The 20,957-nt window shown below is 44.8% G+C and overlaps 1 protein-coding gene across 1 annotated transcript in view; it reads right to left on the bottom strand.

Moving 5' to 3' along the window:
* The window catches only part of GCN1 (GCN1 activator of EIF2AK4), a 42,471-nt gene that overhangs the window by 15,976 nt on the left and 5,538 nt on the right, over nucleotides 1-20,957 (bottom strand). Inside the window, exons 6-36 of the mRNA XM_057411505.1 lie at nucleotides 19,909-20,007; nucleotides 19,691-19,825; nucleotides 19,140-19,208; nucleotides 18,947-19,055; nucleotides 18,483-18,557; nucleotides 18,095-18,223; nucleotides 17,818-17,868; nucleotides 17,306-17,404; nucleotides 16,853-17,026; nucleotides 15,452-15,604; nucleotides 14,585-14,677; nucleotides 13,327-13,402; nucleotides 12,998-13,157; nucleotides 11,931-12,120; nucleotides 11,686-11,810; nucleotides 11,184-11,362; nucleotides 10,917-11,010; nucleotides 10,560-10,673; nucleotides 10,168-10,366; nucleotides 9,526-9,681; nucleotides 6,688-6,869; nucleotides 6,347-6,427; nucleotides 5,713-5,856; nucleotides 4,933-5,060; nucleotides 4,556-4,745; nucleotides 4,089-4,159; nucleotides 3,021-3,186; nucleotides 1,869-2,063; nucleotides 1,430-1,676; nucleotides 946-1,067; nucleotides 539-653 (exon numbers count right to left, since the gene is read on the bottom strand). Coding sequence (XP_057267488.1) covers nucleotides 539-653; nucleotides 946-1,067; nucleotides 1,430-1,676; nucleotides 1,869-2,063; nucleotides 3,021-3,186; nucleotides 4,089-4,159; nucleotides 4,556-4,745; nucleotides 4,933-5,060; nucleotides 5,713-5,856; nucleotides 6,347-6,427; nucleotides 6,688-6,869; nucleotides 9,526-9,681; nucleotides 10,168-10,366; nucleotides 10,560-10,673; nucleotides 10,917-11,010; nucleotides 11,184-11,362; nucleotides 11,686-11,810; nucleotides 11,931-12,120; nucleotides 12,998-13,157; nucleotides 13,327-13,402; nucleotides 14,585-14,677; nucleotides 15,452-15,604; nucleotides 16,853-17,026; nucleotides 17,306-17,404; nucleotides 17,818-17,868; nucleotides 18,095-18,223; nucleotides 18,483-18,557; nucleotides 18,947-19,055; nucleotides 19,140-19,208; nucleotides 19,691-19,825; nucleotides 19,909-20,007 — 4,120 coding nt within the window. The remainder of the gene's footprint in view (nucleotides 1-538; nucleotides 654-945; nucleotides 1,068-1,429; nucleotides 1,677-1,868; nucleotides 2,064-3,020; nucleotides 3,187-4,088; nucleotides 4,160-4,555; nucleotides 4,746-4,932; nucleotides 5,061-5,712; nucleotides 5,857-6,346; nucleotides 6,428-6,687; nucleotides 6,870-9,525; nucleotides 9,682-10,167; nucleotides 10,367-10,559; nucleotides 10,674-10,916; nucleotides 11,011-11,183; nucleotides 11,363-11,685; nucleotides 11,811-11,930; nucleotides 12,121-12,997; nucleotides 13,158-13,326; nucleotides 13,403-14,584; nucleotides 14,678-15,451; nucleotides 15,605-16,852; nucleotides 17,027-17,305; nucleotides 17,405-17,817; nucleotides 17,869-18,094; nucleotides 18,224-18,482; nucleotides 18,558-18,946; nucleotides 19,056-19,139; nucleotides 19,209-19,690; nucleotides 19,826-19,908; nucleotides 20,008-20,957) is intronic.

Here is a 20,957-nt window from a genome sequence, read left to right as displayed (position 1 = left end):
ATGCAAAAGGAAAGCAAAAGAAAAGACAAAACACAAAACACAGCATTAAGAAGAGATATGAGAAGATGATCACATTTACTCAAACTCAAATGTACTAGGTAGAGGATGACTCATGCCTGAAATGCATTAAACCACTCTGTGCCACTTAAAGACACTAAGAAGTTTGGTTGTTTGGGTTTTTTTAACTAGGAAAAAGAAAGAGCCAGGGGGGAACTTCCAGCTTCTGGAGTACCTGTAGAGAGATATACCAGGGAAAAGAAGGGAGGGTGGGGAAGAGAACAGGACAGGGACACAACTTTCAGCTTCTGCAGTACTTCTAAAGGGATAGAGGGTAAAGAGAGACCCTTGAATCTGCTGGGGAGAAAAAGTTACTCAAATGTGTCAGGGAAGTCATCTCAAAAGCTGACAATTCCACAGTCTCTTACGAGACAATAAACTATCAGAGCTACCTGCAAGAATGAAGGAATAAACAAGGGGAATGACAGCAAAGGGAACTGTGGGTTACTCTCAGTCATGTCAGTCAGATATGGGTCCATACCAGCTTTAGTTCTCCAGGATTCCTCTTCCAGTGCTGCAAGAAGTGAAGGCAAAACCAGCTTCACTCCATGAGTACTCAAGTTGCTCATCACAGCTTTGGCACAGTCATCTGCAGCCTCCAAGGAGAAGAGAATATTCACAAGCTGTGTCACAACACATTTTTTCCTTCCTCAGAGACTCAACGAGAACAAAGCCTTCATGTACAATAGTGCCTTGGTACAACTTGGCTAGCCAAGTTGTTCCCAATTAACACCCAATGAAATAGGATGCTTTCAGTTATTAAGATCCAATTGTTATTAGTGGTATCTCAAGGGATTTCAATTTGCCTTGTTACAAACAGCATTCATATCTACTCCATTTTAGTTTTCTCTTTACACTCTATGTCCCCAGAAATTTAAGGCATCTTACCTCTCGCACGTACTGGTTCCCATCTCCAAAACAAAGCAGCAAGTGAGGTAACACATGAACCACATAGGGCTCAAAGAGCTTTCCAAGCATGCTGCAGAGCATCTCGAAGGCAAACAGAGCCCCTAAAAACCCCAAAAAAACAGTCAGAGGAAAACACGACTTCATTTAACATGTACTGTCCCACAGAAAGCGGGAGCCTGCCCAGCAACACCTGCCTTTGAAAACAGGAGGGTAAAGCACCATGCATATTGTCTAGGACCAGAAACCTTTCCTCCACCACAATGCAAGTAAGAGCAGTTTTTAGGACACTCTACACAACCAGTGGCCTCATGACAGACACTTCCCATTCCTTTCTCTGCAAACATTAGTAAAATACATGTAGATGACCCAAGCACAGGGGTTCAGGCATCATTTGATCTGACCACAACGGCAGCATGTACAAAAGGAATATGAAATATTTGGAGGAAAAAGCTTTTACCCTTACCCTCACGCCGACGGAAGTTCTTCTTGTCCTGGATAGCATCAGTCAGCGTGGTCATCATCTCCTGCTGCTTGAGAGAGAGGATGCCAAGGCCTTTCACCAGGCCTGCCAGCCCATAAGCTGCACCTTTGCGCTCAGCATACTTATCAGACTCTAAAAGCAGCTGCATTAGCTTCTGTATCATTCCTCCTGCATCCTCCTTAATCGCAGGCACCAGCGGTGGTAAACAGCTTGCCACTGACTCTTGAACCTGTAAAGCAATCCCACCAGCTATCAGATCACAAAACAGGCATCACCAGCATAACTTCCTCCTAGCCTGCACCCACAGTGACAGCTTTCTGTCACCAAAGCTGGTTTTCATCTCTCTGACATCCCTGGAAGTATCATGGAAGTTAACCTGCCTCTGCATGGAAACTGGGGGTTCCTCCAAGGCAGCACCTACCTGCTGAGATGGTGTGGACAAGGCTGCTATCAGTTTGCCAACAATTGGTTTCACTTTAGGGTCACTCTTGTCCAGATGTTTTGCCAGTGACCCCATCAGAATGACCACGCTTTGCCTGACAGCATCATAACTGGCATCATTAGGAGCATTTTTCAGGAATTCTTCAAACACTGGCAAGAGAGAGTTAACATTGTCCTGAAAAACAAAACCACAGAACGTGCCACTAGAGTCCACTCAGGATGGGATCTGCCATGCTCAGTGGACTTGTTTGTCTTCTCTGAGCCAACAAACCGAACACACTGTATTATAGTTCATTTAATGTGTCACATCACATAAAACCTCGTGCCATCCCAACAGGCAACCAGTATTTCCTGCCAGAGAGAAGTTAGCTCTTAAAAATCAGATCCCCCAACGCTGCTGGTGTGATGTCTACCAGGAGCAAAGGCAAGCACCCAGGCCAGACTGCTAGCCTAAACCCCAGCACCTCTCCTTTGCTTGCTCCAGTTGCAAAGGGAGAACAGAACCATAAACCAAACTTCACTGCTTTTCTGAGAAACAGAAGGAAGGAATAATATGAAAATACTCCAAATGTCTTGGGCCTATCAGGAACACAGAGAGCTGTCCAGAACTGGTGACTGGCATATATGAGGAAAACTGAAGCTGAGTGAGTTACACCTTTGCACACCTTCCCCACCTAGCACTGCTGGAGAACAGCTAGCAGTGAGAATATGGATGGTCCTCAATTGTCTGAATGACTCCAGTTCTATTTCAGTTTAATTAAGCCAACCATTGACAAGCTTTCTCATCTGGCATTGCATGAATTCTCACCTTCCAGGATTAAAAGATCTGTGGTCCGACTTTACTTTTGTCACTCCAGTTTTACAACATTTTAACTCCAAATGATTCAGGGCTATTCCTTTTTTATAGCAATAACAGGGAAGAACTACACTTAGTCAACACCAGTCACTAACAGAACAAATCTGAACACACAATTCCTACCACATGAAAGTTTTCGGCTGTCACAAGTAACAGAAACCTCAAAGGAATGAAAAAGACAAAACATACCACTTAATAAAATGAATCTCTGAACCCAGTATCTACCTTTTCATTCCATCTTTTTCCACTGCTAGAGAGAGGAATATTCAGACTTACTTTGCCATGAGTGTTGAGCGTTGAAAGAGCTGCATCCAACATGCACTTCCTGACTTCAGGACTGCGATCATTCAGAGCATCCGGTACAAAAAACTGGAAGAGGGGCTTCACTTGAGAACTGTCCAGATGCTGCGAGAGCTTGTTGAGGGCCAAAGCTATGCCACACCTGTAAAGATGGTGAGCTCGTAAGTTTCCTCACTTCTCACAGGATTTGCCCAAGGTCACAGTCACATTCGCTATCATCAGCACATTACAGAGATGGAGAGAGAACCAGGATAAAACCGCTTGGAGCAAGCTGCTCTAGTGGAAGGTGCCTCTGCCCGTGGCAGGGGGTTGGAACTGGATGAGCTTTAAGGTCCCTTCCAAACCATTCTATGATTCTCTGAAACTGAAGAGCTTCAGTGTCCAACCTACATTCATTTCAGCACATAACCTCATGCTGCAGGTTCCTTCAGCTATGTAATGGCTTCTATCCTGATTGAGCATTACAGACACTTGGGTCAACAAAGACTCAAGGATCACTTCAAGCGATCAAGACCACTTCATCTACTGCTGAAATACAGCAGCTTCACAAGATACATCAGCACAAAAGAGCAGATTAGCTTAAGACAGGTAGTGAACAAGATCATCTCCACCTGAGCCTGTATAGGACTTACAAGTAGACAGAAAAATAATTATCCCAATTGGAATTTGTCCAGTTCATTAAGGCTTGCATTGCTGCTCTCGAAACAATCAATTGCCCATACAGGGGTGGGAATACAGTAAGGCAAGATAAAAATAAGGCAGTCTAAGAGGGAAAGACTCTGTTCTTATCAGGACATAAGGAAGATGGTGCCCAACATTTTGTGGGAACTGAGAGCATTTTACTTTTGCTTGCCCAGCCTGCCTCAGGGGCACAAATATTCTCTACCTGAAGGACACATGAAACCAGCAAGTCCATACAAGTGCATGGACTTTGCTCTTTTAACGCTCCCTTATGTCTCCACTGCCTGATCTTCTAAATAAAAACCTAGAACACCTCATCTGGATGCCCAGGAAGTGATGAGATCAATCTGAAGATGACTGTACCTTGCTTCCCACTGGTCAGGCGGTGATTCAGATATCACTCGTCCCAGAGCATCCAAAACTGGAGGTGGCCTCTGGAAAGAGAAAAAATGTCATCAGAATGCCTTTTCCAAGGACAGGCACGCAGAGAATACTGTGACCATACCTGCAATGCCCTTTTGTAACACTGCACAGAGATACGATACCACTAGCAGAAGAGCATAGTAAAAAAACTAGCAGTTTAGGCCCAGAATGACTTGGACTGACCCTGCTGTGCCACAGTATTCCTGTGTCATCTAAGGCACATCTTCCATCTGTACAATGCTGCCACTACTAGCTGACAGCTTGAGGCTCAAGATAATAAAGTCTGTGATAAGCTCTAACACAGCAACAGTAGGCTTCATGCACATCCTCAAGACAGACAAAAGGAAAAGTGATTAATGAAAAGCACAGGCTTGTGCCTGTCAATCCCTTAGGACAAGAGTACTTACATAGAGCTTCTCCTGGTAAATCTCTGTAAGTTTATTCATGACCTCTGCTGCTTGCTTTCGATACTGAGCCACAGCTCTGGAAAGAGCTTCAGCACCTGCTTGTCGCACTGCTTCCTCATGGTAGATGACATCTTTGATCAGCAGAGAACAGAGATCAGGCTGCAGCTCCAGACCCATGGACTCCCACAACCTGCAGCACACACAAAGAGGACACAGATCACCCTTCAGTTAGAAAAGCCACAGCTACATGTAGGTATTGAGGTGACCTAAAGCCCCCCTCTCTACTTATGGGAGGCAAAACCCCTGCCACTGGAGCTCCAGGAGGGGAGCAGAGGAGAGGTCCTGTCACAATCCAGCCAGCCAGGAAGAGCTCTTACCTCTCTGCCAACTTCTGAATCTCATCTTCCACGTCAAATTTCACCACCCAAAGGCGACGCAACAGATTCAGTCCATTCTTTTCATCGCTGTCTGGGGTTGGTAGAACCATTTGCAGCTCCATCAGTCCCTGAATGAGTTCACAGCAGAATCAGTGTAAGGATCTGATTTTAGAAACAGATGCTTTAAAACGCTTAAAACTTTAGTCAAGTCAAGCTCTCAGTGTCGAAATTCATGTCTTCTCGTGCACTACACGGCCTGTGCTGATCAAGGACTTCCAGGTGAGACGGTGAAACCCAAGAACAGCGCTCCACAGGCAGTTGCAGAGAGGCAAGTAGGCACTAGGTTGTGCTCTGTTGACTACAGTCTTTTCTCCTTCTAAGTACAGAGAAGCCAGCTCAGGTAAGCTAAGCTGAAATTTGTTTAATGACAAAGAAAACCAGGCACCCTTGGGTTTTTCTTTCTGTATGCTCTCAAGAAGTGACTAAGCCTGAAGCTTTCCAGAAACACTGGGCCCAATACAGACGTTAAGATTTTTTTTGACAGCTTCTCTCTTTGAGACTAAGCTCTATGCAACTCTAAATAGAAGGTGTTGTAATCACACCTGTTTTAACAAAAGAAAGGTGTGGGTAGACCCAAAATAAATCTAGCACAGAGCATTACTTAGAACATTATTGTTGAGTAGCTACTGCCTCCTCCTGCAGACACACTGCCAGAACTGAAGCCTCTCTTTAACAGCATTAGAGAACATTCACTTGTGACCCTGAATGATTCCCACCTACCCTGAGAGCTGCATCTCGAACATTCATGCATGGAGACTGCAGGGCCTGAAGCAGCACATCGATCTCCTCCTGTTCTGCATAGGCACAGCCATCCTCCCCGCTGCTGCTTGCACACAGGGCGGTCAGTGCATTAGAAGCCAAAACCTAAAATGCCATGAGGAAGTATTAGAGAGTCCACCACTGACTTCTTCTGTCAAAGCAAGCATGGGGGAGATTGAGTGCTATCACAAGAGAAGAAATTCTCAAAGAACAAAGTGGCAAAAAGCAAGAACTGATGAGTTCAGTCCAGCTGAACTCATCCTTTGCCTTTTTGCTATTATTGACCCTTCTGCCATCTCAGCCCTTAGAACACTCAGAGAAGCAGCTCCTGAACTTCTCTGACAGAGTAAAGCCATAAAGAAAGAATAAAAATCTCACCTGTGGAAGGCTGATGGGTATGTTTGGTGCAATAAAGCCCCCAGGAAAAAAAAGACGTAGACATTTTCTTCCAAGAACAGCATAAACACAGCAGAAAACTGGTAGTGTATCAAGCACCAGCCTGAGAGACTTAAACCAGGTGGGTGCATTTCCCTCACTTAGATGCTGATGAAACTTAGGCAGAATCCTAGCCACAGTTATGAAGCAGAGGACTCACCTGTAATCGTGGAGAACCTGTTCCTATCACCCGGGTCAGCAGAACCAGCATGTCCCTCCGGGGCAGCAGCTCTGGGCCATTCTGAAAGGGTGGAGGGAGAAAGAAAAAGCCTTATGTCTTGTGACTCCAAAGTGCCTTTTCTGTGTATGACGCTCCTTATAAACATCACAATTAAAACCTAAGGCAGGACAGGTAACTAAAACCTGGGAGAGAAAACAATCTTCCATCGTTAACTCTAACCTGTAGAATTACTTTGTCCAGTTTACATCATCTGGTTTACCCCATGCCTCATCTGAACAACTGCTGAAGGAGGACATCTGATCCCCACAGCTCTTGCTCACCTCATCCACCAGCAAAGCCTGGCCATTTGCTGTCGATCTCAGCTGAGCATGGACCGTAAGGATCTGCAGAATACTGACCAGGAACTCCTCCTGGTCTTCGCTGTCGTGGGGTGTCTCAGTTATAACCGTCTTTAGGAGAGGAAAGACTAAGGAAAATGCTGGAGCTGACAACGGGGCAGCACCTGGGAAAAGGAAATACAACCCTGTGAGCAGAGCTGATCTCACATCTTTGTTTCTAATACTGCCTGGTATAACGTGTACACTTTGGTAGCTCATAATGGATGGGGCCAGCTTCAGCCTCATGTACAAACATGACATTCACTTCTAGACATACCCAGTCTAAGGGACACTTTCAATACACATGTATGTGGACTTAACCTGTTCAAAGCAGTGCACACAACCTGTTCAGCCTCTACCACTCTGGCATTTCACTTAGCAGCAACAGTACAGCTCCAACAGTGCTACCTGGCGTTTCAGTGTCAGATTAACAACTGCACCTCATGATGCTGAGGGTCTCTTCCAACCTAAATGATTCTGTTATTCTACCCAATATTGTTGCTTGCAAAACCAACGAGCTGGCTTTAACTAAGTCAGCATTAGGAGTCCAAATTAATTCCAATGCTTCAACAGTGTGAAAATACACACTGTAAATGAAACTGAAGCAACTCAGTGGACTGCAGACAGGCAAACCTGAGTTTGTCTACCCTGGAAATACTTGAGGATCCACACACGGATCTGATGCAGTTTCACTCATTCCCTTTTGAAGTTCATTTGCCCCAAAGCAGGGACCTGTTTGCCAGCCACGTTCCTGTTGAACACTTCCTACCAACCTAGCTAACCTGTCATTCCAGTCTTCAGCTGCATTCTTGAGAACGAGATTCCTCTAATTCTGGTGCAAGTCTCAGCTCCCTCTTCTCCCCCTTGAGAAAAGTTAAAGCTTTTGGATTCCTACTGGTAAAGATTTTGCTCCTCCCTTCTCACAGGGCTAGGGGACAGAAATGCTCCTTCCAGGCCTCTCCAGTCAGTCCAGTTAAATTTCAAGTATTAGACATCTAGGGAAAGCGTTTACCTTCTGTGCTGCCAGAGAATGCCAGATATAACGTTTCTAAGATGCAAAGGAAGAGCACTGCAGATACAATACTGCAGTATTAGTCAGCTTATGTAGGGCACGGACATTGCAAAAGTAGTTCAAGAGAGAAATATTAAGTACCAAAAGCACTGTGAGCTCCTAACTGCTCAACAGGAATAGCTTCGGTCAAACACCTCCGTTTGCGATGTGGGATTTTGCCATTTGCTCAGGATCTGTTTGCTCTGATGCTTTTATTTTTGCCTGGTTTTTGTAATTATCAGCAAGCTATTTTTAAGCTCAAGCAACTGCTCCTCTATGTGCAGGAGGAGGAAGCAAGCTCGATCTTGGAAGATAAATGTTCTATTAACACAGTAGCCAGTACTGACCAATACAAAAGAGATTATAAAACGTGTCTTGGCGTTTCAGCAATGAATGATTTATCATCCACATTACAAAGAGTTATGGTTCCTCTTGGGTCTCATGGTAACTTAAGAAACTAACCTCTACTAAATCATATTGCAAGACTACACTCCAAAGAACTTTGAAAATGAGGAAAAATCATTTGGGAGTATAACATAACTTGTCCAACAAAGTGCAATGGAACCTATTTCCTTTCTCTTGCAGAAGCGAAAAAACCACCAGGTATTCATTTAAGCACTGTAGGAAATACTGAAGGATTGAAAAGCCTGCCACTGCTTTCTGGAAATAAGCCTGAAAATGGATTCCAATGTTAATGAACCTGCACTTACTATGGAAATGAACTGCATAGTGCAGAATTACCACGGAGATGTTCAGCACTGAAGTGGTGCTCAACATGGTCAATTGCCACTACTCAGCCATGCAGATTACATGTGCCAGTCACACAACTGCAGAACGGATTAGCAACAGAACAGTAAGAGGAAAACTGAACTGCTGGGGTAAGGGACCAAACAGAATCCTACATATCCCTTAAAAAAATACAAACCATCCATGGCAGGAGCTCTTGATGGAGCTCCATCATGACCAACTCCAAAGCCTGGATGAACCACCTCTATCACTGCAGTACACCAGATGCTTTAAGGCAGCCTAAACTATCCATCCTAGCCTCCAAAGGCAGCACACCTGCCCTCCCACTTCTGTACTATTATCTTCAGTTTAGCAGTACAAGTACTTGCACACCCCATCATGAAGTAAATTCTGGAAGGGATCTAGAGTAAAACTAACCCAGCAAAACCAGAAGCAAACAAAAAAAGGTGCATTTTCACCCAAATCATATTTTTGCACTGCAAAAATATCAGTGCCTGCCTTCATGTCAGAGTGAGAAAGAACTGCTTCTTCTACAACCATGCCACGATAAAATATTCATGAACTGCAGCACTGCACAGCAAACAAGCAGAGGCCACGGGCACTTCACTGCTGAGATCACAGATAACAAGCAATTATTTTGTCTTTCCACTTAAGTCTCACTGAATCACTTAGCCTAAGTGGTGTTGAAAGGTAGGAACTGTCCTTGGCAAAGACGAACCTTGATTTCATTATTATTTCTGAATGGACCACTTTAAAAAACCATCCTGTTATTTTATCTCTACACTTCCTATACTTGTAACATCATTTGCACTACTACCCCCACAAAAAAAACCCAAACTTAAGGGTTTTCATATCTATGAAGATTTATCCAATTTGAAAAAGGAAAAAATGAAGTCTCATGTATAAAATACTTCATAAACCATAAAACCTGAAACAGCTCAGTGTTATGGGGGGGTGTCAGAGGGATCTACAATACTTTTTACCTGGCTCTCCCTTGCCTGTTCGGCCAGGAATGGTGTGGGCATGCAGCAAGTTAACAACTCTGTTCAGAGCAGTAGGCAGCTCTTCTTGACACCAGGATTCATCTAATTCACACTCTGGTTTCATCAGGCGCAAGGTCACATGGCTCACTAAAGTACCTGGTATGAAAGAGTAAAGAATCCATGACAGGACTAAACCCAGAGACTTCTTGAGAGAGAAAAATCCCCAAGAACACAGACCCAAGAATTACAGCACAGATGTGGGCAACAGCCCCGGCTGCAAGAGGCAAGCAAGGAAGCACAGCCCCGAGGCTTACAGGGGACAGCTTTCCTTACAAGTTGCATGTGTGAATTACACTCACATCCTCCAAACTCTGCACAGGGAGACAGTACCATTGCAACCAACTGCTACTTAGAGGTGATTAGAATGACCAGACAACTCTTTCTCTTTGGACCCAGTCTTATCCAGCAACAAGATCTCTGGGACTTTGCAGTCATCTCCCTAAGCACTGTTCCAGAGTGGATTTCCCCCTTGGTTTTCTGTGGCAAATGGTCATGAACCACAGCTCGTAAGAGCAAGGATTTTCACTGCCCTGCCATAAAAATAACGCACCCTGCCCTTAAACAGTAATTGCAAATACTAACCAAAAGTTTTCAGTTGAGCTGGCATAACACAGGAAGCTAAGGAAAGAAAAGGTTCCTTAATCCTTGGAGCAGCCAAAGGTGATCGAAAAAGTGGCAAGAAGGAACTGATGAGAGCAGGGATGTACTGAGTTAGACCTGGAGGCTTTCTCTTTATAACAGTGCCCAGGAGCCCGAGAGCTGTTTCCAGCTCATTATCAAGCTGTAAAAGGAATAATTCAAAAGTTACCATAAAAAATTCAAAAGTTACCATTAACAATAAAGAAATAAAATCAAGCCGTCAGATCCAATTTCTAATGACAGAAACAAACAGCTCATTGCTGAATATTCTCTACTCTTTTTATCAAAATGACTTGGGCCAGGGTAGCTGGCAAAAAAGACCATCAAAACTTAACCTCCTTCAGCCGTTTTCTTATCTGAGACTCCCTTTCCAGCTGCGCATGCATCAGCTCCTTCTGCTTGCTGGTCAGTTGCACCTCATCCTTTATTCCTTTCTTCTTCTTTATTTCCTGCAGCAGAGAGCAATGGTCCTTATTAACCAGGAGCTATAAACACCATCCCCTTGACTAGGTAGAGAAGAAAGATACAGCCTCTGGCCAGGCTGAACTGAACTGATGGCTGTCAACAAGATGGAAGCACCTCTTTAACAACCCTTACAGAAGTTAAGTGAGATACACATATGACAGAAGCCATGCAACAAAACAGATGAGGTAGTAGTGACCAACTTGGCTTTCCTCTTCCCATTAGCTCACCTCCTTCAGCTCCAGCTCAATGATTTGTTCCTTGAAGGAATAAGCTTTGTTCTCCCTCTTCATGTTAGCCTTTTTCATACTATCCTGCTGAGCACTGAGAAGGGAAAGTAGAGAAAAGAATCAGCACTGCTCTGAACTAAGATCCAGGCACACAAATCTGGTAACTCCTGTACAGAAAGAGCATCTGACAAACCCACCTGCACACTGCCTAAATGCCAGCAGCAATCAACCCCTGGTGCAGAGAGAAAAGAAGTCACAAAGTCTTACCTCTGTATTATAGATTTGTCATAGAGTTCTCCCTCTGGTGTCTTCATGATGGCAAATTCCTCTCGAGTAACCTGGCAGAGAGCTGGATTCTCCACTGATGCTGAGATAGTGCTGATGAGCTGTGGTAGCACTCTACCAGGTGAAAGCAGAGCGAGAGATCCCACTGCATTCATAGATGACTATCAAGAAAAAGGGAAAAAGAAGTATTATTGGTATTCCTTGAAATTATCTAAAAAAACATGCCCTGTTGAAGCAGTTATGCTGTAATGCCTAATTCCTTATTCAGTGGGTGACTGTATCTTTTCTAAAGTTCTACTCAGTTGCTGGTACACATTCTTACCCCCCCTTAAATCCCAGCTCCTTTGCACCAGTTGTTCTTTTTGAATCTGCCTTTTCCCCACATTTTAGACAGATCTTCTTCCTCACAGACCAGTTGGTACTTAACTCCTGCAGAAAACTCTCCTCTCCCAAAACTAACACAAGGAAAGTAGAAGTTTATCACCTGGTTCTCCGAAGTGTAGGCAGTGATCCTGGGTAGTATGTCATTCAGGTGTTTGGTAATGAAATCCTTTGGATCTATCTTCATCTTGATGAGGAGGGTTGGCCAAAGGCCTGGCTGCACTGCCACTAGCAAGAAGAATAAATGACCAAGTAAATATGAAGCAGAATGCTAATATAATGAAACTAAAAAGGTAAGATAAAGAACCCAAACATTGGCCATGAAAGTGGTCTTATCCCTCCACTTACCTACAGATGGATGATGGCTCACCAGCAGCATCTCCAGTGCCAGCTTTTCTGGCTCAAAGGAATCCACATCAAGCCCTGCCACACTTGAGATGACACAGAGTGCCTCATGAAAGACACGGGGAGGAACGTATGTCTTTCCTAGCTCCGACAGCTCTCCCAGCTCCGTCACCAGGACCTCATGAGGCAGAACCTGAGTGGACAACTTGTCATCAACACACCACATCAAGCCTTCCTGAGCACACTTCCCCACAGTAACACCATACTGAATACTAACAATCTCCTCCCTCTGTCAGTACCAACCTGAAGTTTTCCAAGGGAAAAAGGAAGAACGGATAACAGTGGAACTGAAGCAGAGATGACAGCGACAGAAAGACTAGGAATGGAGGGCTATACTAGATTGGGCAAAATGAAACCAAAATTGTCATTTTTGGCAAAGAGGACTTTGAGAAGGTTGAACCAGCTGGCTGGGAACAGTACACCCAGCTTCTGCAGCCTCCTTTTACCCAGCAGCTTTTCAAAAATACATCATTCAGGCTGTATCTATGACATAGGAAAACGACTTTCAAGTCCCAGCCTTGGCACCTAATTCACATACCTTAATCTATTCCACAACTAGACATGGTGCTGGCTTAGCATCATGCCCAGTAACACAGCACACTTTCCTTTTTGTTTTCATTTTTATAATAGTTGCTACTAAAGCATCTATATTACTTTTGTTTTAAATAGGCACCTTGAGCTAGAAGCCAAAGACCTAGGATACCAGGAAAGGAATGAAGCACTTGGTCCTCCAGCATCAAAATAATAGAAGGACATGCAAAACTAGAGCATATTCCCAAAATAATCTGAAATAATATGTCTACTGTGTATATAGGGAAGATTAGGCACACCACAGACACGGACACAGTAATATGCAATGATCTAATACCCAGTGGCATTCTAGGAGACCATCTGAAACCAAATCATCTTTGTATCATACTCTATGTCAATACCAACAGCAAGTCTAGGGTAGGGAGGTGACTGGCAGCACACAAACAACTAGGCAGAAACTAGGCTTCTTAACTACGCACCTTATGAGAACTGAGAACCACTTTCAGCTCCTCCAAGAGCCCATAGGCCAGTTTGTACCCTCCCAGAGAGGACAAGAGCTTCTTAACTGTTTGATGGGCCTGTCTTCGAACGTTCCAGTTCCGACTCAGCAGAACGGCAACAAGGGCACGGTGATACTGCCTGCAAACAGAACTAAACAGCTTTAGGGAGGGAGGCAGCTCTGCAAACCAACTGGGCAGAAGAGCATAAAGGGTTCAGCGTTCTGTGCCCAAGCCCACCCTCTCCACTGCCCACATTAACGTTCAGGGAGCAGACACAGACCAGTGGCAGCAAGCACAGCTCTACGTACTGAACTTTACTTTCAGGCAGCCGCTGTGCATGATCCAAGAGAAGGCGCTCTGTCAGCTGCAGCACTGTACACATTGCTGTGGGGAAAGACAAATACTGAGAATAGCACGAGGCTTCATAAGGAAACACATTCTTTTACCTGAAAACAAACAAACAGCAAGCGGGACACATTAAAATAGGTACTCAAAGTGAGCCTCTACGTAATCTCAATGAAGCTGGAGACAAATCCAACTCAGACCTGGAAACAGAACCATGGTTTCACAGAAATACTGTGTGCAGTTCTGGTGTCCTCAACATAAAAATGACATGGAACTATTGGAACAAGTCCAGAGGAGACCACGAGGATGATCAGGGGGCTGGAGCACCTCCTGTATGAAGACAGGCTGAGAACACTGGGGCTGTTCAGCCTGGAGAAGAGAAGGCTGCGTGGAGACCTCATAGCAGCCTTCCAGTATCTGAAGGGGGCCTATAGGGATGCTGGAGAGGGACTCTTCATTAGGGACTGTAGTGATAGGACAAGGGGTAACGGGTTAAAACTGAAACAGGGGAAGTTTAGATTGGATCTAAGGAGGAAATTCTTTCCTGTCAGGGTGGTGAGGCACTGGAATGGGTTGCCCAGGGAGGCTGTGAATGCTCCATCCCTGGCAGTGTTCAAGACCAGGTTGGACAAGGCCTTGGGTGAGATGGTTTAGTGTGAGGTGTCCCTGCCCATGGCAGGGGGGTTGGAACTGGATGATCTTAAGGTCCTTTCCAACCCTAGCTATTCTATGATTCTATGATTCTATGAAATGCTGTTCGCTGGATACCAGCAGAAGTTTCCCGACCACCGTGTGCGACCTATTTTTGTCTAAGTCAACAGAGCAAACCAAACGATAAATACCACACTCACTGCACCAACACTGCAGTGTTAACTCCCAAGCCCTGCTGAAATGCCTTCAGTGACAATAAAATGTGTACTGAAGTCATACACATGGCGTAAGGCCCTTTGAATAGTAGCCTTGGTATTTTACCTCATAGCATCTTCTGAGCTTCAACTGTTAACTAGGCCCTTTAATTTGTATAACTCAGGTTCATTGAGAAGTAAATTAATTCATTGTCAAGCTTAGACTGGTCTAGATGTACTCCTGAAAGAGTACAGTCTTCCTTTTAATCTGAAACTAGATCTTCCAAGGATCACTGAACAGGCCTAATGGCAGTATCAGCTCTCATAAGTACTAAATAATAAAGAGCAACTGGATACACACTAACTGATAACTTACCTTCCTCTGATGCAGACTGCAAGAACTTCTCAGATGTAAAGATTTGTTTTTTCTCATCCAGAACCAGCTGCCAGAAACCGCTCAGCTTAGACTCTGACAGGAAAAGAACACATGTCTGTCAATCAAGGATGCTTCAAAACAAGTCAGAACTCACCAGCATACATAGAATACAGCAGAATTCTGTCTCCTGAAATCACTCAGGTTGCTTCTAGCTTTACAAGCAGCTAAATGGTCAATTGTTCCACATCTCTCTAATCCAAAGCCATAAACATGCCCAAAAAGCACCTGCTGACAAAAAGGTGTTTCTTTGACTGAACACCTGCAAAATGAAAAGTCAGTTTCACCTTAATCTTTCATAGGGCAAGCCTTCCTAAATCTAAGGAAAGGAGGAAAGCGGTGTGCTGCTTCTGGTAGACAGAACACACCTGGATTTTGTAACCTGGCAGATGCATGAACTCAGAGAGTTCTTGCAATATCCTCTAATGGAGGACAGTAACTCCAGTCCTCATGCTTTCCAAAGACAGTCTGTTAAAATACCAGCCAAATAACAAGCAAGTAATACCTTAAATGCATCAATCAAGCCTTAGCACGTAAGGTCTGAGTGAATGCTTTCTGTCAGAATAGAGAGGAATACTGCCTTAGGTGAATGGAAGCTGCAATTCACAAAGCCACAGAAGAGCAAAAATTCTTCACTGACATAGCAGAGATGGGAATAAATCCTTCCCTGGTTTATAAAAAGTCAATGATTCTCTACACAGAAATAATACACAGGTTAAGGAATACTGTCTCACGCATATTGTCAAGGAAAAAGTGGTAACCCTTAAAACCTGTCTGCATTGGACTCCACCAGATGCTTTGTGACCTTACCAGTTTGTCCCTCAATTACAGATATCCTGCAGATCAACAAAGCTGCAGCAACTCCTTCAGTTACCATGGGAACCTGAGTACTTTGAGATGCTGCTTTTTCCACTGTCTGGATGAGCATTGGCAGCAAGTCCATTCCCTGTAATAGTGTGTCACCTGAGGAGACAGAGAGACAAGTTACAAAACAACACGGTCCTTCACACCACAAGGGTATCAACAGTTCTGTTGTCATGAGACAAGGACAGGAATCAGACACAACCTGGGATCACTCCGAGTCTTCCCAGCTGTGAGCTGCTAGGCACAACCATCATTAAACACGAACTATAGAAATCTAGATGATAACCACTTTAGTCCTTTCCTCACAGACCTCACAGACAGAACAGTCCTATCTCAATATGAGTTCCTGTTCATGGGATGCAAAACAAAACCCTAATTCAGTTACATTAAAGGAACTGGTTCAAATCATAGAAGTCTGACTTCAAGGATTGTTTCCCTAAAAGAGGGGAAGTAAATTCCTGGCAAGCCACAACCATCTTTTCCACTTCAAGCATTCACAAGTCAGGAATCCCACTGGTTGGTGACCCTCGCTTCCACAGAAACTGAGCTAGGTGTTCCTGGTACTTCCAGAAGCAACATCGCACACACAGTGTTAAAAGAGGACAAGAAAGACCTCATGATTTTCTACACTGAATATCTACAGGCATTGTTTCAACTATAAGCTTGTGAGAGTTGGAATCTCTAGGGATTTTATGCTCCAGTTGGATGCTTCATTGGGTGCATCAAAGCAATGGCAGTCACTGTTCCAGTGGTGAGCAAATGTTAGTATCTTTAGCCTTAATCCCCTGAAGAGCTGCACAAATCACACACAAGTAATTCCCCCTTGCCCACAGCAAGCACGAGCAACGTCCAGTTTGCCATATTTCTCTGTGGCAGGGGGTTAGAACTGGATGAGCTTTAAGGTCCTTTCCAACCCAAACCATTCTGTGATTCTGTGATACTGATGTCTCTGAAAGCTCTGCCATCCTGCGACACCCAAGTAGCTTTCAGAGCGGTTTTCTCAGCCCTATGATAGCACAGAGAACCCTGTGCTATCATAGGGCTGTACTGTTGTAAAATTAAAATAGTACTATTGCACTATTAAAAATAATGGAATCAAAGATGACTTTGGGGGTATACGAAAGATAGCACAATGGGCAGTGATGCTAGTTATACACAGAGAGAAAACATTATAAACTTGAAGGCAAACCAGACTTTAAGGAGAAATATGAAGGTCAGTGAACAGATATTGCCTTACAAAACCTTTCTTAATCCACACAGCTATCTACTTACATAAGGAAGTACAAAAGTTGATCACCCTTCTCTCAATCACACAGTCAAGAGTTATTAATAGCTGCACAGTTTTACCTTTTAAAGAGGCTAGCATGCACTGCAGGTAGGCATGCCTCACAGCTGAAGTAGAGGTTTTAAGGCTGAAGGCTTTCTTTAGCCATTCTACCAGCTTCTTAGGAACTTCTGTGGTGAACCGAACACACCAAAGAGCCAGGACAGAGACTGCATGAACCAACGTGCCTTCATGGACTAGGAAGTAACACAGAGCTCATGTCAGTACAGCAACTGGATAGATCACATGGACATACAACAGAAAGCAGGTAATGACATCAGGAGGAGGCAGGGAATGAATGCATGTCCTTCTAACAGACACAGCTCTGCCTCCATGGCATCGCTCATCAGAGCAGGACATGGATTTTACAACACAAAAGGCCAGAATCAGATTTATCCTGAAAACCAGGCCTGTTGAAAGTCCTACTCAAGATGAAAGCAGCTTAGCAAACTCAGAACAAAGGCAAAAGCTCTCACCTTCTTGTTGCAGGAAAGGGATGAAAAGCTCAGTGACGGTTCCACTCAGAGCTTGGCTAGAGGATCCAGAAACCACATGGTGACTGAGGCTGCCAATCCCTGAGAGGACAAAATTCTCTCATTAACTCCCAAACTACCAGCACTTGCTGCAAAATCTAAAACAAATCAAGAAAGTCCTTCACATTTCAATCCTTGCACAAACAGCTCTTTCTTGTCACTACATCTACGTGTCACATCCACCACAGTCCAACACTGCAGGACCTCTGCCTTCATTTTTACTCAGGACACAGTCATCTTCCTCATATAAACCACGTCAACCTACCAGTCAATTATTTCCTTTGAACAGTAAGTCAAGAACCAGCACGCGGTACCCAGCACTCTCTATGGTATCAATTACAGCCAATTTGGAATGACAGGCAGGGAATCCTAAAGGCTTAAGTTCAGTTTCTTTCCACTCAGCATTCTGCTGAGTTTCTTCCTCTAGAGAAGTAGCTTTCTTCTAGGATCCTCACCTGAAAGGACACTCATCTTCTGAGCAACAACTGTCAGCTTCCCTTCTGAGCCTGCCAACAAAAGCAAACGGCGACAGCTGACTTACAGACAATAGCTACGTGCTGCACCAAGAACCTTCCCAAAAGCACAAAATCCTGCCCAGTCATCCCTGATCCAGGCTGAGCCACCCCACTCTACAGGCAGCCAAAGAGAAGAGAAAATGCCACACACAAAACTCCCCAAAGGCAGCAAATCTTTGATCATCTCCACTGCTTATCCTACAAGATGGATCCTTACCCCCTAAGATGGCAAAAAGGTGTCTGCCCAGCGACTCCACAGCCGAGGGATCACTGCACTGTCGAGCCAAGTTCTTTAATGCTACAACTGCTTCATCCATCAGCTGCACACTGTTGGATTTCAGGTGACCTGGGAAATAACGCACAAGCTAAGAGCTCCTTACAGCAAACTTGCAAGACAAAGGCATCTCTTTACATGTGGCTTGACTCAGCTTCTGGAACTGTCACGTGAACTATTCCAGTTCCAAGTTACAGCACCATCAGCATCATCCTCCCTCCCACATAAAATAGTCTCTTCATCAGTAATCAAGCTGTTACAGGTACAGCCAGGAAGCTGAAGAAAGCTTTATTCTAAGTTCATCATCCCCTCCAGAATTTAGAGTACTTACTGGCCAGTCCTTTCACAATGTCTAGAGCATACTGGCTGAGATCCAGGTTCACAGATACAAGCAAGCAAGAGATTGCTGAAGATAAAAGAGATAACAGCATATTACATTTTGTTAACTGGTTTTTAGCATTTTGGTACATCCTTCCCCACAGCTCACAGCAAGAGCAGACAAGGTCAGGAAGGAGCAGGAAATAAAACAACATAAATTGATGCCCAACAAGCAGATTAATTCAGGATTATTCTTAGCACTCAGCTGTGAAATTCTGTCCTCCATGCAAACAGTAGCTACCACATACCCAGACACTTGGGATCACACCACAAATGTTGTTTCTCCACATCTAACCCTTAGACACCAGACAATCCTGCTGCCTCACAGGACCAAAAGCATAGTCCAGAAAAACACACTCCCCCAGCAACTCCAGACTGCTAAGGAAGCAGAGCAATGCAGACCGATGACAGACTCACTTTCAATTACGTTCTCAGGGCTCCGTAGCAGGGATTTCTGCAGAGTTGGCAAAACTAAGTCCTTGAATTCAGCGTGAGACATGTACCGAAGAAGCGGGGAACAGCTCTCCTGCAAGGGGAGCAAAGCACTCAGCACGGCAGCAGACACTGCACACAGGGCAAAAGCACAAGCAGCTCTGTAACTGTGTCTCACCAGCACGTGCTTCTGAGGCTTTGTCTTGCTCATAAGGATGGTCTTCAAGTAGAAATCCAGAAGAGCACTCTGAACAAGAAGAAACACCAAATTATAGCCACATTGCAGCCTATACCCAGCTCCCTGCACGCTGCCAGGAAGCCAGGCCCGACACCCCACCTCATCCTCCTCTGGAAGGCACTCATGCTCACTAAGCAGAAGCTTTGCTTCCATCCTTACATAAGACAGCCAAACAGAGATCAGTGTGCTCTGCTCTACGCTTCAGCTCAACACACAAAGTGTGCTAGAGCTAAATGCTGCCTTCATTCCTGTAACAGTGGAGAGGGCAGAAAGCTACAGCACAGGCCATAGCACACAGCTGTGCATCTGGCACCTCTGTAAGTCTATTCCAGCTGTTTTAGTCAGAAGTGCATGGCTACTGAATTGACAGGTAATGAAACCAGGGGCAGACGCAAAGCACCGACCTCACTGGGACATCTGTTCAGCCCCCTTCTCCCTGGTCAGTAGTGATGCTACTTATGGACCTCCAAAAAGCAATGCAACAGACTTACCTTGTATCGTTTAATGATATCAGTCTCTTTATGGGCTGTGCAAAACTGCACCGCAAGTCCCAGCATTGCAGCGTAACTCTGGTTTGGTTCAAGACCAAAAATGACAGATAGGTACTGATCCACCAGACCCTGGTTCTGAAGAGAAACAAGAGCAAGGCACGTTAGCACAGCAGAACATACAACAGCTGGTGAACACGGCCACATAAGGTATTCATCACCTCTTTCCACAGCCTGTTCAATTTCTTCACAGCCCCAGCCACTGCCTGCTTATGAGAACCTCCTAGGACTTCCAAAAGGAGCAAACATTGGACCTCCACCTGCCAACAGAAACAGCCAAGAAAACCTTCATGCACGTGCTTTTCAGCAAGCTCAAATCAAACCAGATGAGTCAAACGCCAGTGATTAGCTGAATCTGCTTAGTTTGTGCAAGTTCTTCCAACAAGCTGCCTCTGCTTCCATCTCACATGTGCCACTTTGCAGAACCATGCATAACAGTTTGGGCAACTCCATGTCTGAAAACAGTAATCTAGATCAGATTACAACTCTTCTTAACATGTGCTCCAACTATATTCCATGGTGCTTGAGCATGGTCACAGGTTCAGGTTGTTGAAGTAGGTGAAAAGAACGCAAAAAGCTACTTGACACTATATGACAGAGTATCACAGGCACAAGACTTCAAGAGAGGCACATGGAATTCATGCCACGCTGCAGACTGCACCTTGGAGGCACCAGTAGCAGGCCTAGTGTAGAAACACCATGTCCTGGGTTCAGCAGTAGCAGTCATTTTTCTCCTTCTTAGTAGCTGGTGCAGTGCTGTGTTTTGACTTGCAGCCTGGGAACAGTGCTGATAACACCGATGTTTACTTTGACCAAGGGCTCTGTGAGTCTCATGCTCTGCCAGGGAGGAGGGGAGGGCAGGAGGAAGCAGGGACAGGAGACCTGACCCAAACTAGCCAAGGAAGTATTCCATACCACAGCACATCATGCCCAGGATGTAACTGGGAGATAGCCAGAAGGGCACTCTCTGCTCGGTCGGGCTCGTTTTGGTGGGTGGTGAGGCGTTGTATTCTCTTCCCTTGTTATTTCCCTTACCATTATCATTATTGGTGGTAGCAGCAGTGGTTTGTGTTCTACCTTAGTTATTGGGCTGTTCTTATCACAACCCCTGGGAGTTACATTCTTTCAACTCTCCTCCCCATCCCTCCAGGAGAGCGGGGAAAGGAAAGAAAGAGTTGGGGGGGGGGGAGTAGAAACTGTGTGGCTGACT

Source organism: Pezoporus wallicus, unplaced genomic scaffold (assembly GCF_028554395.1).
Source record: "Pezoporus wallicus isolate ANWC-B61680 ecotype Strahan unplaced genomic scaffold, APGP_CSIRO_Pwel_v1 contig_6401, whole genome shotgun sequence".
In the NCBI taxonomy this organism is placed as follows: Eukaryota; Metazoa; Chordata; class Aves; order Psittaciformes; family Psittacidae; genus Pezoporus; species Pezoporus wallicus.
Note: the sequence above shows the minus strand (reverse complement) of the source record. Positions and strands in the feature narration are given on the sequence as shown.